The sequence below is a fragment of the Heterocephalus glaber genome, unplaced genomic scaffold (assembly GCF_053883595.1).
Source record: "Heterocephalus glaber isolate CG9 unplaced genomic scaffold, H.glaber_assembly_v1.0 deba00001463, whole genome shotgun sequence".
In the NCBI taxonomy this organism is placed as follows: Eukaryota; Metazoa; Chordata; class Mammalia; order Rodentia; family Bathyergidae; genus Heterocephalus; species Heterocephalus glaber.
The window spans coordinates 14,052,501-14,066,465 of NW_028258310.1; the positions used below are offsets into that span (position 1 = coordinate 14,052,501).

General features: G+C 39.0%; 1 protein-coding gene across 2 annotated transcripts in view; it reads right to left on the reverse strand.

The window, feature by feature from the left end:
* Rbm27 (RNA binding motif protein 27) overlaps positions 1-13,626 on the reverse strand; it is a 75,188-nt gene extending 61,562 nt beyond the window's left edge. Inside the window, exons 1-2 of one of the 2 annotated variants that reach the window (XM_004854346.3) lie at positions 13,373-13,626; positions 577-695 (exon numbers count right to left, since the gene is read on the reverse strand). In XM_004854346.3, coding sequence (XP_004854403.1) covers positions 577-695; positions 13,373-13,431 — 178 coding nt within the window. In that variant the 5' untranslated portion in view covers positions 13,432-13,626. The remainder of the gene's footprint in view (positions 1-576; positions 696-13,372) is intronic. The other variant, XM_013075747.3, reaches the window with a different exon arrangement.
* Between the last annotated feature and the right edge of the window lie 339 nt (positions 13,627-13,965).

Genomic DNA, 13,965 nt, shown 5'->3' on the forward strand with positions numbered 1-13,965 from the left:
TAGGATATAAACAAGCCCCAGACTAGATAGGCAAAGACTGATGGGATCATTGTCTAAACAAGAATCAGCAGCTTCCATATCCTTAAATTGTTATTCCTCAACCCTCAACTAGGTGTTGCCAAAAGCTGTGAAGGACCTAAAAGATATGAGAGCTCCCATTTGCTCAACACAGGAGAAAAGCAGATTGGGTGTGGTAGCACTTAGCACTGAAAAGCTAAAGCAGGAGAATCGTGAGTTCAAGGCCAGCCTGGACTACATATTGAGACTCTGTCTCAAAAAAAAAAAAGTAAACAAAAAGGAGTGGGGAAAAAACTTACTCTTACAAAACACATGAGAAATAATTAAGCATGAATGCATATGTAAAGAAACCTGACCACTCTCTTTACCATAAAACTTAAATCTTCAGGAAGGTTTAAATTCAAGTTTTAAATTCAAAATCTTTATCTAAATACTTGGTGGATGTTGGGCATGGTGGCACACTTGGGAGACTGAGGCCAACATAGACTACATAGCAAGATCCTGTCTCAAAAAAACCAAAAATAAATAAATACTTGGTGGAAGATCCACAATAATTACCTTTTTGTAAAAAGACATCAAGTTGATCAGCACAAAAGGCTTTCAATTCTTTTTCAGGTTTGTCCTTCTTGACCAGTGCTACAACATAGTTGGCTAAGGCTGAAGGGTCTGCATCACATCTAGTCAGATAAAGAGAAAACAAAAATTTTAAAATATTTTCAAACAATGTGTCAGAACAAAGTTAACCCCATTTTGGAAAATCAAATTTCAAAAGCATTATTTTAAAAAGCGACTACCAACACAGGCTACTATAATAAACAGCAGGTATATACTGCAAGTGAGATTTTCCTTTTTCACTTATTTCTGTAACTACTTTTCCCCTATTTTTTGAGGTTCTAGTTATGCCAAGAATCTCTAACCACGTGTACATTTTTGTTTTCTCAAATGGCAACAGTGAAAAGGCTGCATCTAACCCTAAGTTGCTGTTAGGCATCAGCCTACAGAAGCACTATAAATAACACACTACATAGGCACAATATCCCATGCCTATACTCCTAGCTACTTAGAAAACTGAGGCAGAAGGATCTTAAGTTCAACCCCAGGCTGGACAACTTAGCAAGACCCTGTTTCCTAAAAAGGGTTGGGGATGTGCCACAATACCACTGAGTTCAACCCACAGCACCACAAAGAAAAATAATAAAGAGCTGGGCATGGTGGTGCATGCCTGTAATCTCAACACTTGGGAGGCTGAGGCAGGAGGATCACCATGAGTTCCAGGCCAGCCTGGGGTACATGGTGAGCTCAAGGCCAACTTGAACTATATAGTGAGACCATACCTCATAAAGCCAAAAATAAATAAATGAATGAATAAATCAACCTCAGGAACTATCGGTTCCCTGTCAGCAGTGAGGAGAAAGCAGGGAAAGTAATGGACAGACATCCTCTCTCTTCTTAAGCACCTTTCTCTACAATCCCAGCCGCTAGCATCCAAAACTGGCTATCAAAGCTGGGGGCAGTGGCGCACACCTTTAATTGCAAATGCTTGGGAGGCTGGGTCAGCAGTATAGCAAGTTTGAGGCCACCCTGGACAACATAGCAAGACCTTGCCCCCATCCCAAAAGAAGCCAAAAGCCATGAACCCTACTGCTCATCTTCTCAATGAGTATCTTAAAGATCATCTTATAAAGTGAGAACATAAAAGATGATACCATTTTGTTGGCAAATGCTTTAGCAGCTATAAGCAAAGAAATATCTAGGGTTTATAAACTAGAGAAATTGTAGAAAGGCAGCAGAGATAGTTTCTGTCTGCTTCAGTTTTTCTAGTTAGTAGTATCCTAGCCCTGACCTTCAAAATCATCTCCTATACCCGGGCAGCACAGGATCCCAGCTTGTCAAGTCCTGAAGTATACCAATCTGTCAGGCTTAATGTTTTTATCTGTATCACATGAAACTAAAAAGATAAAATCCATACCTACATGTATTTTTAAAAATAATCCAGATTTCCCAATGAACTCATGTTTAAGTAACATATATTCTTTGTGACTTCACAGGGTTGCCATAAAGGTAAAATAAAGCTGCATGTAGTGGCACCTGCCTATAATCCAACAATTTAGGAGGCTGAGGCAGGAGGATCACATGTTCAAGCCCAACCTGGAACAACTTAGTAAGATCTTTTCTCAAAATAAAAAGTTAAAAAAAAAAAAAGAGGAGGGGGAGAAGAGGGAGGTATCTCAGTGTGAAGACCCTGGGCTCAATTTCCAGCATCTCCAAAAAAAAACGTGAAACCAGGAATTTAGCTCAGTGGTTCCCCCGCCTGCCTCACAAGTGCAAGGTCCCCAGTACCGCCCCCCCAAAAAAAGTGAAACAAAAAATTCAGGATGACAATAAATAAAACCATCATGCAAACAATGATCGTATCCCTACAAAACACTAATCAATCCAACCAATCTTGTTGTGTAATACTTAAGCTTCCACTGTCAACCAGAAAGTTAGTAAGTTTCAGCTCAAGAATATCAATCACATCCCAGTATCTTTATTAGTAAACAAAAGTCAAGCGTGAATACCCTTATATCTTTCTAGTTTTTAAAAGTTCTTCTTTAATAAAACAGATTTTGGGGCCGGGGATTTAGCTCAGTGGTTTCACCACCTGCTATGCAAGCGCAAGGACCCGAGTTTGATCCCCAGCACCAAAAAAATAAATAAATAAAACAGATTTTTATCCTTGCCAATACTGTCATGGGAAAGGCTGGTTCTTTAAACATCTGTGCACCAAATTCTGAGACAAAGCTAACTTAACACGTTCTCACCAGCTTGAAGCACTGCTGTGCATGCATAACTGTCCCATTGGGCAGCCCGTACCATCCAATGGCACTATCCCATGTCACCTAACGGGACAGTCATGCATGTACCACCAGTGGTCCAAGCTGCCCAGCAGGGAGACATACAATTTAAGGCCTTGTCATGAATGTGTTAAATAATTATGGACAAAGGTCAAAGTACACTAGAACAGTGTCAAAATGATGAGTTACCTATTATTAAAAACATATCATTTGAAAGTTTTAAAAAGATTTTCCTTAATTTAAAAATCTAAGTTACATTTCAGAAAACTACGAACAGTCCAATTGCTAAATCCTTTGTCTGAGACTGAGACTACTACATAGTCCAGGCTGGCCTGGAACCGGTAACCTTCCTGCCTCAGATGGCTGGTATTACAAGTATGCACTACCATACCCAAGCCAACTGCTGAATTCTAAAACAGGTGTGTGTGTGTGTGTGTGTGTGTGTGTGTGTTAAGACAGTATTACTTTATTAATTACAAACAAAAAGGTATATAGTTTCATCATCAAAAAATATTATACATGCCGTCTTCACCTTGGGTATTCAAGAAACACCTTAAAACAGTAGTAATGTGTGAGTATAACCTAATTATAACCAAGAATAACAAAATATTTGATCAGTGTAGTTCTACATTCATAAAAAGAGAACAGAAAGAAAAAAAATCACATTTCTACCTTTATTTAGAAAGTTCAAATCCTGGATAAGGATATTCTGACACAGAAGAAAAGAACATAGAAAATAAGAATGGCAGAAAATGGCACCGTTATTTTCTCTAGTGTTGTCAGAACCTTACAGGAGTCTCATGACCTGATAGGACTACTGCTAGGTAATGATATGAGGTTCCTAATAAGAAACATGTAAAACAGCCAATAAAGACTACCGAATAAAAGGAATAGGTTTAACAAGCCCAGTTATCTTTTACAAAATTCAGAGTTCAAACTCAAAAAAATAAACGTATGGTGGAACAAGCCTATAATCCCAGCACTCTGGGAGATGGAGGTAGGATAACAAATCCAGACTGGGCAACTTAGTGAATTAGCCAAATGCTAAATGCAAAAAATTGTAATTAATGTAGTTAGTGCAAAGGTCTTGGGTTCAATCTCTAGTACCACAATGAATGAACAAATGAATGAATGAATGCAGAGCTAAGCTGCTTCAGATGTGTTGATGTTAAAAATCAAGATGAACACCGTCTGGGGATTTAGCTCAGTGGTTTGACCGCCTGCCTCACAAGTGCAAGGACCCAAGTTCGATCCCCGGTACCAAAAAAAATCAAGATGAACAGTTAAGAGAAGGTAAAATAATACAAAAGAAGTTGGGCATGGTGGTACAGGCCTGTAATCCCAGCACTCTGGGAGGCTGAGATAGGAGGATCATAAGTCAAAGTCCAGCCAAGGTAACTTAAGACCCTGTCTCAAAATGAAAAAAATGAGAGAAGAGCTGGGGATGCCCAGTGAGAAGATCTTGACTTTAATCCCCAGAATCAAGGAAAAAAAAAAAAGAGAGCGAGAGAAAAAGTCTAAACTTCAGGAAAAGTGATCACAGATTCTAAACATTTATTTAATGTTAGTGAACAAATGATTATTAAATGATAGAATTCTACACCAAATGCAAAGTCATATTTACAGCCAAAGGAATAAAAGCATTTATTTTTTTTTCATTGTACATTTTTTATAATTAATTTTATTGGTACATTTTATACATATATATATATAATGATCATATTCATAACTTGTACCTATACACAATACACCTTGATTCTTTTTTCCCCTATCCTCCCCCCTTCCTCCCCTTCCTCTCCTTATTTACAAAAAAGCATTTAAATTTGTTTACTTGTTTTTATTTTTTAATTTTTTTTCGGTACCAGGGATTGAACTCAGGACCTTGTGCTTGCGAGGCGGGCATGGCACTAAATCCCCTGCCCAAAAGCATTTAAATTTAATGCCTCCTAATATGTACTGAGAAAGTGTGTTATGAAAGATATTAATTTGAAAATAATAATAAATTAAAATAACAACAATAATAATTGAATAGTGAAATTTCAATATATTGGGGACATTGATACTGTCATTTTCTGGACCTTTCAGATTGTTCTTATTCTTTCAACACACTAACCTCTTAGTATATAACCTTCAAATCTGACAATTCTAATACCAAAGCTATGTTACTGATGCTAATGGTAACCCAACAAGACTTCCAGGTGTGGGTCACCAAAAAATCACAGCATGACTAAGACTCTTAAATATAGATCACTGCAAGTCCAAACCAGTCTGAACTACACAGTGAGACTGTCAGAGACAGAGGCAGAGACACTTAAAACCTTTCAGCTACTCACCTGGAACCAAAGCTTATGAAAATTCATTTCTACTTGGCTACAAGAATTAAGTACATTGGGAATGAATAGAATTTTTAAATTTTGGATCCCTGGCTATGTTAAATATACATATTTTCAGAAAGAAAAGGTAATAATATACATCTTAAATTATTACTCTATAGTCAACTAAAGTAGTAAATTTACAAATACAAAGTAAGTGATCCACTCCAGATCAGGCAGAAAGCATACGTTTGAAACTAACACTCAGCTGTAATTCCATACAAATAAAATCAATTTCACATACACTTTTCTAGTGTATATCTGCAAGACAATGTATCCTAAGTATCAACTAACAGTCACCTTTTAGTAAACACAAAGAATAAAAGAAATTTCCTAAAACTTATATGTTACAAATGAGGACTCCTTAAAATTCACACCTGAATATCACACACCTGTAATCCCAGCTCTTGGGAGGCTGAGGCAGGACTCCTGTGAGTTCCAGGCCAGCCTGAACTATACAGTGAGACCCTGCCTCAAAAAACCAAAAAGAAAAAAGAAATTTCACATCTGCATATTATTACACAATGTTTTAGTTATCTGCTAAGTTATTTTAAAAATAAAATCAATTAGAGTCAGGAGTGGTAGGGTACACCTACAATTTCAGCACCCTCGGAAGCTGAAGCAGTAAGGTCACATGTTCCAGCCCAGCCTGGGCAACTTAGCAACTTAACAAGATGCTGTCTCAAAACAAAAAATGGAAAGGGGGATGTGGGGGATGGGGATGTAGCTCAGTGCAAAGGCCCTGGGTTCAACTCCCAGTACTGCAAAAGATTTTAAAAACTAGTTAGAATTTTTATTAGGAAATCAGAAATATTGTTCTAAGAATGCCTTATTTGAAAAATTTTCAAATTTGTCTTTTCTTCTTTTAATGAATTTATTCCAAGAATAGTATACATCTGCTGAGCAACGATGCTAACTTTACAGATTTCAGCCAAAAACTCAGTTCTAACAGCTGAGAGAGTAAAAGTCCTACCTTTGACCCCAAGCCAAAAAACACTACTAAAAAACCACTGCAGTTTATTTGTTTTAGGAAAAGGGCCAAGACTATTTAGGCCTTTTCACTTTCAGAAAAATTTACATCTTTCTGAATATGGGCCTAATTTTTAAATTCTTAGTGTGATCTTTTTTTTCAGAGATAAGAAAACAAATAAATGTGCTACTGACTCATAGGGAAAAAAAAAATCTTCTGACCCTAATACATGTCAACAGCTATTTAAAATGTCCATATTGGGCCAGGGATTTAGCTCAGTGGTTTCGCCGCCTGCTGTGCAAGCGCAAGGACCCGAGTTCAATCCCCAGTACCAAAAAAAAAAAGAAAAATGCCCATATTTCTTCACCAGTAGTTATACTTATGGGACACTAGAGTAAGGAAACAAAGGCAAACATACACCTGTAATCCCGGCACTTGCAAGACTAAGGAAAAAGGATTGCTGGGCTACATAGTGAGACCCTGTCTCAAAAAAAAAAAAAAACACCAAAACACTTCTAATAGAAAAAGTTGAGTCAAGGTAACCATTCTCTTATTATTGGAGGTCTATGAACTATTATGCATCCACAGAGATAGTTATAAGAACAATATATAAATATGAAGAATGCTTCTTTCTGATATACTAATGTCAACTAGAAAAATCAAGACATAAAATTTCTGCTTACAGCTCCATGAAAATTCATACACAGAAGATAAATTGAAAATAAACATCCATAATTTTATTTTCTCACTTCTATTTTTTTCTTTAATCCAATTATAAAGGCCCCATCTCAATACTATCATATTGAAGATTCAATTCCAAAATATGGGGCTGGGGATGCAACTCAGTGGTAGCACATTTGCCTTGCATGTGTAAAACCCTGGGTTTAATGCTCAGTACTACAAATTTTAGGAACATCAACACTCAGACTACAGCACTTTCATCTTACCCTTAATTAATGAAGGGCCTTCATGAAAAAATATGATATAAAAAAACACCCCAAGATTTGTTTGGGGGTAAAATATATACACACTTCTGTCAGTTGCAAACATCATTTTGATATTTGGACTATAGCTCCTACAGCAGTAATCATCAAGTGAATATACACACAAAATTTGACAACTAAAATAATTCTTGTATTTTTGTGTTTGTGTGTGTATACATGTGCATGCGCGGAAAGGGCTAGGGATGGAACCCAGGTCACTGTCTATGGTAAGCAGGCACTCTACCATTGAGCTACATCCCTAGCCCAATCTTACTTTTCCAACTGTCAACAAATGTAAATACACATGAGGATGTTCATTTGTTTAAATATTTACTGTTAATTAAGTAGAAAGCATCTTACTTGGTAATGGAATTACTTTGTGCAAGAGAAACTTTGCCCCCTAGTCACATGGTGAAGAAATAGATGTGAAATAATTATAAAACAAAATAGCAAATGGCATAAAAGTAAGTAATGACATTATAAGAGGATGAGAAAAGACAGTGGTAGGAAGGAAACACAGGACTATAAAAGCAACTTCTGGCTTCTAGCCTATAGCTGTTGGGCCAGGAAGAATGAAGTCAGACGTACTTAGGAGCCAGACCAAGGACATAAGAACAAATATGTTCTTAAGTTAGTAGACTAAGACTTGCCAATAAGTCTTCTGGCCAAACTAAGCCCTTTTCTATGAAACCATGAATGGTCTCCTTAAATAAGCCTCACAGCACTTTACAAAGCACATTAATTCTTTGAATCCAGTACTGTACTGTAGAGAAATTTTAATTCTTCTCAATCTTAAGGATGTAACTCCAAAATATTCATTTAACTCTACTAGTTTATTTATCAGGTCAGGTCTAACAACTAGATGATTTTTTTCCTCCCATTTGGGCAACTGCAGAGATTACTAAGAGTTTAACATTATAAGGATTACAAACTTACAGCAGTACACAAATACTAGAGTTGAACTAAGGTATACTGCCATGATCACTGAGCAAATAAATATGAACCAATAAAATAATCTTAGTAAAACTTACTGCTGCCTTTTCTATCACACTCCAAGATGACAACATACTCATCTCCCAGTGCATTTCAAAAGACAATGACAGCCAGAGCTCACAAAAATTGCATATCAAGACTATGACTTTCACTGGCAAATCCTGTTCTCACAGAACCAACTAGCTGTGCCTTGCATGAGACTGATTAATATTTTTAAAATAGTACTGATGTTTAACATTAACAGGCAACTTACTTTTGCAGAGTTTAATGTACTCTTTTATTTCAAAACCTGTAAAATTTACAGAATTACTTAAGTACATAAAGTACTCTTCATAGTTTGCATCCTTTACATATGTTTGAGTAGGCAAATTAGCTGTTTAAGAAAGATTAGACAATTTCTCCAAAAATCACAGTGAATCAGGGAAATACATAACTAGAAACTAAATGCCTGATTCAAAAAATGATGCACTATTAGAATACATAAATAAAATTGTCCAACTTTACAAATGCCCTCATCTTTGTTTTTGGGTTTTTTTGTTGTTTTTTGAGACAGGGTCTCACTATGTAGAGTTCAGCCTGGCCTTGAACTTATTATCATGTAGCCCAGGTTGGCCTCAAACTTACAGTGATTCTCCTGCCTCAGCCCATGAGTGCTGGGATTACAAGCATGTGCCACCACGCCTGGTAGCCATCACCTTTTATTTTTTTATTTTTATTTTTTGGTACCAGGGATCGAACTTAGGACCTTACACTTGTGAGGCAGGTGTGGTGCCACTGAGCTAAATCCCTGGTGCCATCACCTTTTAAAAATACATACCAATACAAATTTTTTTTTTTGGTACCAGGAATTTTACTCAGGCCCTCCCACTTGCCAAGCAGGCACTGTGCCACTAAGCTAAATCCCCAGGCCCCAATACAAATTTTTACAATAAGCCAAACAAGCAGCAAATGTAAATGTTTATTTTTATATATTTTTTTAAATATATAATATAAATAACTGTAAAATTCATACATTAAATATACTATGTTTGGTAGAAATGTAGGTCAGTTACTTGCCTGAACTATTTTGCGTTTTTGTTTTTGGGGAGGTTTTTTTTGGAACTGGGGATCAACCACTTGCAAGGCAGACAGTGGAACCACTAAGCTAAATCCCCAGCCCTTGTTTTTGTTTTTTGAGACAAGATCTCATTATAATACCCTAAGCTGGTCTTAAATTTGTAATCCTCCTGCTTCAGCCTCCCAAGTTACATGGACTTTTTCTAAACTTACAAATTTCTTCAGTGATTCATCTATCTCCTGGATCTACTTTAGAACCTTCTTTTTAAGGGATCTGCATACTTATAATGAGCATTTGTTTCTGGTAAAATGAAACTATCACCCTGACTAGGATATCTAGGATATTCTGAGTGTGAGGAAAGATGAGAACCCCAAAGAAGATCTGTCTGTTTACACACTTGCTGCAAGGAACTCACATAAACTGCTTGCCTAAGTAAGATATGGTTTCCTTCTTCTTTAGTACAGTGCCAACAAGAATGTTTTTTTCCAGCTGGGGATTTAGCTCAGTGGTTCCGCCACCTGCTTTGCAGGCACAAGGTCCCAAGTTCGATCCCCAGTATCAAAAAAAAGGTTTTTTCCAACATGCTAAGGGAACTAAGGAGTTATTTCTTCCAGGCTCCTTCCTCTGTCCTCCAGTAACAGTAACAGGTATGTTCCAGGTCTACAAGGAGTGGAAGGTGACAGATAAGTTGTAAGGCTCATGACATTTCTAATTTGTCTATAGGTACAATGGCGTGTAAACTGCATTAATTTAGAAACTTCTTGTTACATGCTTTTGTTTCACCAGTAACAAAATGTAACATGCTTTAAAACCCCTGAACATGAGCTTTTATAAATTTATTTAATTATAAATGAGGCTAAATGAAAAGTAAAACAGAAATCATGCACATAGCCACACTCTGACTCCAACCTAAATATCTGAAAGTCTAACAACTGCTCTGAAACGTTATATTGTAGCCACGTGTCATTCTGCTTTAAAAATTTTGTTGAATTTCAAACATGCAAAAAAGTAAATTTATAAACACTGCCCACTTTAGTACAGCACTTAAAGATCTATAAACAAAAAATAATCTCCCAAGACAACATACCAGTAAGGAAAATATGTGATTATTTGCACTTTGTATTTCTTATTAACACCTCCTTCCAAAACCAGTACTTATGTGAATTAAAAATAAGTATTTTTATTTTGTACTTCCAGGACAGCCATCTACACTGTTAAGCCTAAGTAATGATTTTAGTGGGGTTGTTTGTTTTGTGATAATGGGGAAACTAGAGCCTGGGCATTGTAGGCAAGCACTTCACCACTAAGCTACACTCCCAGCCCAGGCCATACATTTTCTTAAAAAAAAAACTTAAATGAAAGCCTGACAGGGCTGGGGATTTATAGCTCAATGGTGCTGCTGCCTGCGTCCCAGGCGCAAGCTCCCAAGTTTGATCCCCGATACCAAAAAAAAGAAGACACAGTGATTCACACCTGAAATCCCAGCATTGTGGCGAAGAGGCAGGAAAATCACCACAAGTCTGAGGCCAGACCAGCCTCAACTACATAGAGACCCTGTCTCAAAAAACCAAACAAACAAAACACCTTGAGTAACTTTTTTAAAAGTATGCTATGTGGCCGGCCGTGGTGGCATACGCTATAATCCCAACAATCGGGAGGCAGAGGCAGGAGGATCGCCACGAGTTTGAGGCCAGCCTGGGCTACAAAGTGAGTTCTGGGACAGCTGAACACAAAGCGAGAACTTGTTCTCAAAAAAAAAAAAAATTAAAAGTATGCTATGTGTCTTAAATTGAACATATTAACTCAAATGGAAAAATAAACACAAGTAATCTTTTTGGGTTTTTGTTGTTTTTGGTTTAAGACAGGGTCTTACCATGTAGCTCAGCCTGGCCTTGAACTCACTTTGTAGCCCAGACTCTGGCCTCGAACACACAGTGATCCTCCTGCCTCAGCCTTCCCCCAACCTTCGTGCTGGGATTACAGACCTGTACCACCATTCCCAGCAAGTAATCATCTTAAGACACAATCTTTATTCTTATTAGTGCAGCCAAAAAAACCTAATGAAAATGCCCTTAGTAAGATGAAGTTTCTTCTACTCAAACTGAATCTTGACAATAAAAAAAGCATTACCCAGAGTAAAACAAATTAGCTTTAAAAGAAATAAAAACAAAGAAAGTCCATAATATTAAAAGTTGTCACATTCTACCTAAGACATAAAATATACATTTAACACTTTTAAAGGGATCTCTACCAATAAAAATCAGAGTTTATACAGGAAACTCCAAAGAAACAGAAGAAATAGCAGGTGTACAAAGTTGACTTTTTTAATCTACAGTAATATAAAGACAACTAAATTTTAAATAAACAACTTTTTTCAGCACTCTCCACATATCAGTTTCAGTAAATCTTTCTTGTTTCCAACCTTCATACCATAGTGCATTTCCATTTTGGGCCCCAAAACATTTTAATGTAGAAAAAGTAAGACGCACATTCAAGGGGCCTATATCCTTCTACAAAACTGCCGCGTGTGTCCACCAGTCATTTCACTCTAACCAGACCACCACTAACATAAAACTCAGAAGCTCTTAGTGCACCTTTATTCATTCACACACTTCTCATGCTCAAAATGCAATACCACTCCAAACCTAATGCTGCCTCCTTTACCCATGCTACCTGTACAAGGCTACACATTGGACTACAGCTGACACTTCCTAGATGCCATCCCAAGAAACCAACAACAACAACAAAAAAAGAGTTAACAAGGTTTCTCAGGAAGACTAGGAAATAGATCAACTGTGAAGTCGCTTGCTGCAGTCTTCCAACATCCCAACTTTATGATGCCTCCACACTTCCCAAACTACTCCACCCTCCAAAACAATTTTTCCACAAAACCAATGTGATCTAATGGATCAAAACCTGTCCAACTCTTCTGCTATCCCCTTCCCTTCAAACAGAAACCTTTAGCTCCCGATAGGAGAGTAAGAATCAGAAATGAGGAAGGGGCAGTGAATTTCCTTTCCATTACAGTCCTATCTTCTTTCCAAAGAATTGGTGAAAGACATCTTTCCCCTACTCTCCATCTTTTCCTTTTTTCTCCACCCCCTTGGAGACTGTTCCAGAAACTAGTCATACCCCAGTATCTCCCCAAATAAGTACCTGCAAAACCCTAGCTCCTTAAAAGTTATCAAAAAAGAGAAAAGGCAGCAGCTCTGCTATCACTTTCAAGCTCCTTACTAATATCTCTACAACACTACCCAAAATATTTCAAAAGGACAAGTTTTTTGTTCTTTCCTGCCCCTCAAAAGATAATCCCACAACTAAATTACCTTCAGCTGTCCTCATCTGTCAACATTTACAAGGCCCTTATTCTTTCTACTACCCTTTTTTTCCCTCGAATATCGGTACCTTAAAAAAAAAAAAGCCTAGATGCTATAGGTATATCCCTTTTAAACCCTCCACAAATATTACATAGCAGTTGTAGCCCTTTCTTCCCTCAAACTCATAAAAACCTCAATTTTTCCTCAACCTCTCATGGTAGCCAAAAATCATCAGTTCCGCCAACACTATGAGTTCAATAACGCCTTAAAATCCTTGTTACCATATTAATCAGCTCCCAATTTCTTAAAACCCTTCAATACCCACATTGAGGGCTCACCAATAATTACTACTAAGCTCCAAGGTTCGTGCTCTGCTTTTTCTACCCTAATACTTTGAAAAGGCTCTGGATACTCCGCTTCCAGACCCTTTAGTCCCGGATTAATAGTTTGTTAAGCCATCCTGCTATCTCCTTCAAGGTCTCAATATCCACGTTTAAAAATCCCTCGACAACCCTACCACCTCCTTCAGCTCCCAAACAGCAGTGTTTTGGATTCCCTCCCCGTCCCTATTCACCCCGTCTGGCCCCCCCAAACCGCGTTTGTGTTTAAAAAGCCTTAGCCGTCCCCGCCGTTCGCGCCGCCCGGCCCCCAGCCAGTCCCGCGCAGCGCAGCCCCCGCCCCGCCGCCCCCCACGGCGCGGTAGTACTACCGAGCCCCAGTCTGGGCTCCCCCGGCGCCCCGACGCCCTCACGCCGCTCCCCTTCCCCCGCCCCCGCGGCCCCCAACGCCTCCGCTCGCCGGCCCGGCCCGGCCTGGCTCGCTCACATCGGCTCCAGTAACTTGGCCAGCCAGGACTTGAGGGCATCCACATCCTCTATAAGCATGGTGTAGGGAAGGCGGGCTCGGTCGCTGCTCTTCTTCAGGCCTGCAGTGGGTCTCCCCTCGCCGCCTCCTCGAGCTCCCCTCACACTTCCCAGTGCCCTAGCCCACCGGGCATCTTAAGAGACTTCCACCTACTCCCCCGGCCCGGGCCTAACAGGAACTAACCCAAGAGCCCTCACTCAACCTTACATTAAGGTTCAGGGAGGCGGGAGATAACGCCGAGTGGCGGGCATTGTAACCAATAAATGAGCGAGGGCCGTGCGCGCAAGGCCAATGAAAAGACGCGCTCGCCCCGCCGGCCGGCAGTATCCAGTTAGGGAGAAGGGATCTAGCAAGGTAGGTAGAGAGCTTAAGTGAACTCCTGGTGCAAGATGGTATCTTGGAGAAGGTGCTGTGTCTCTTAAAGGGGCCGCAGCGCCTCTTTTGACCACGCCGCCTATCACCGCGGAATACCGGTGCCTGCTTCTGGGAGTGCCTTGGGGAACCCGGCGAGCCCCCATCCTGGTTCCTTCCTCTCGGCTTTTTTTTTTTTTTTT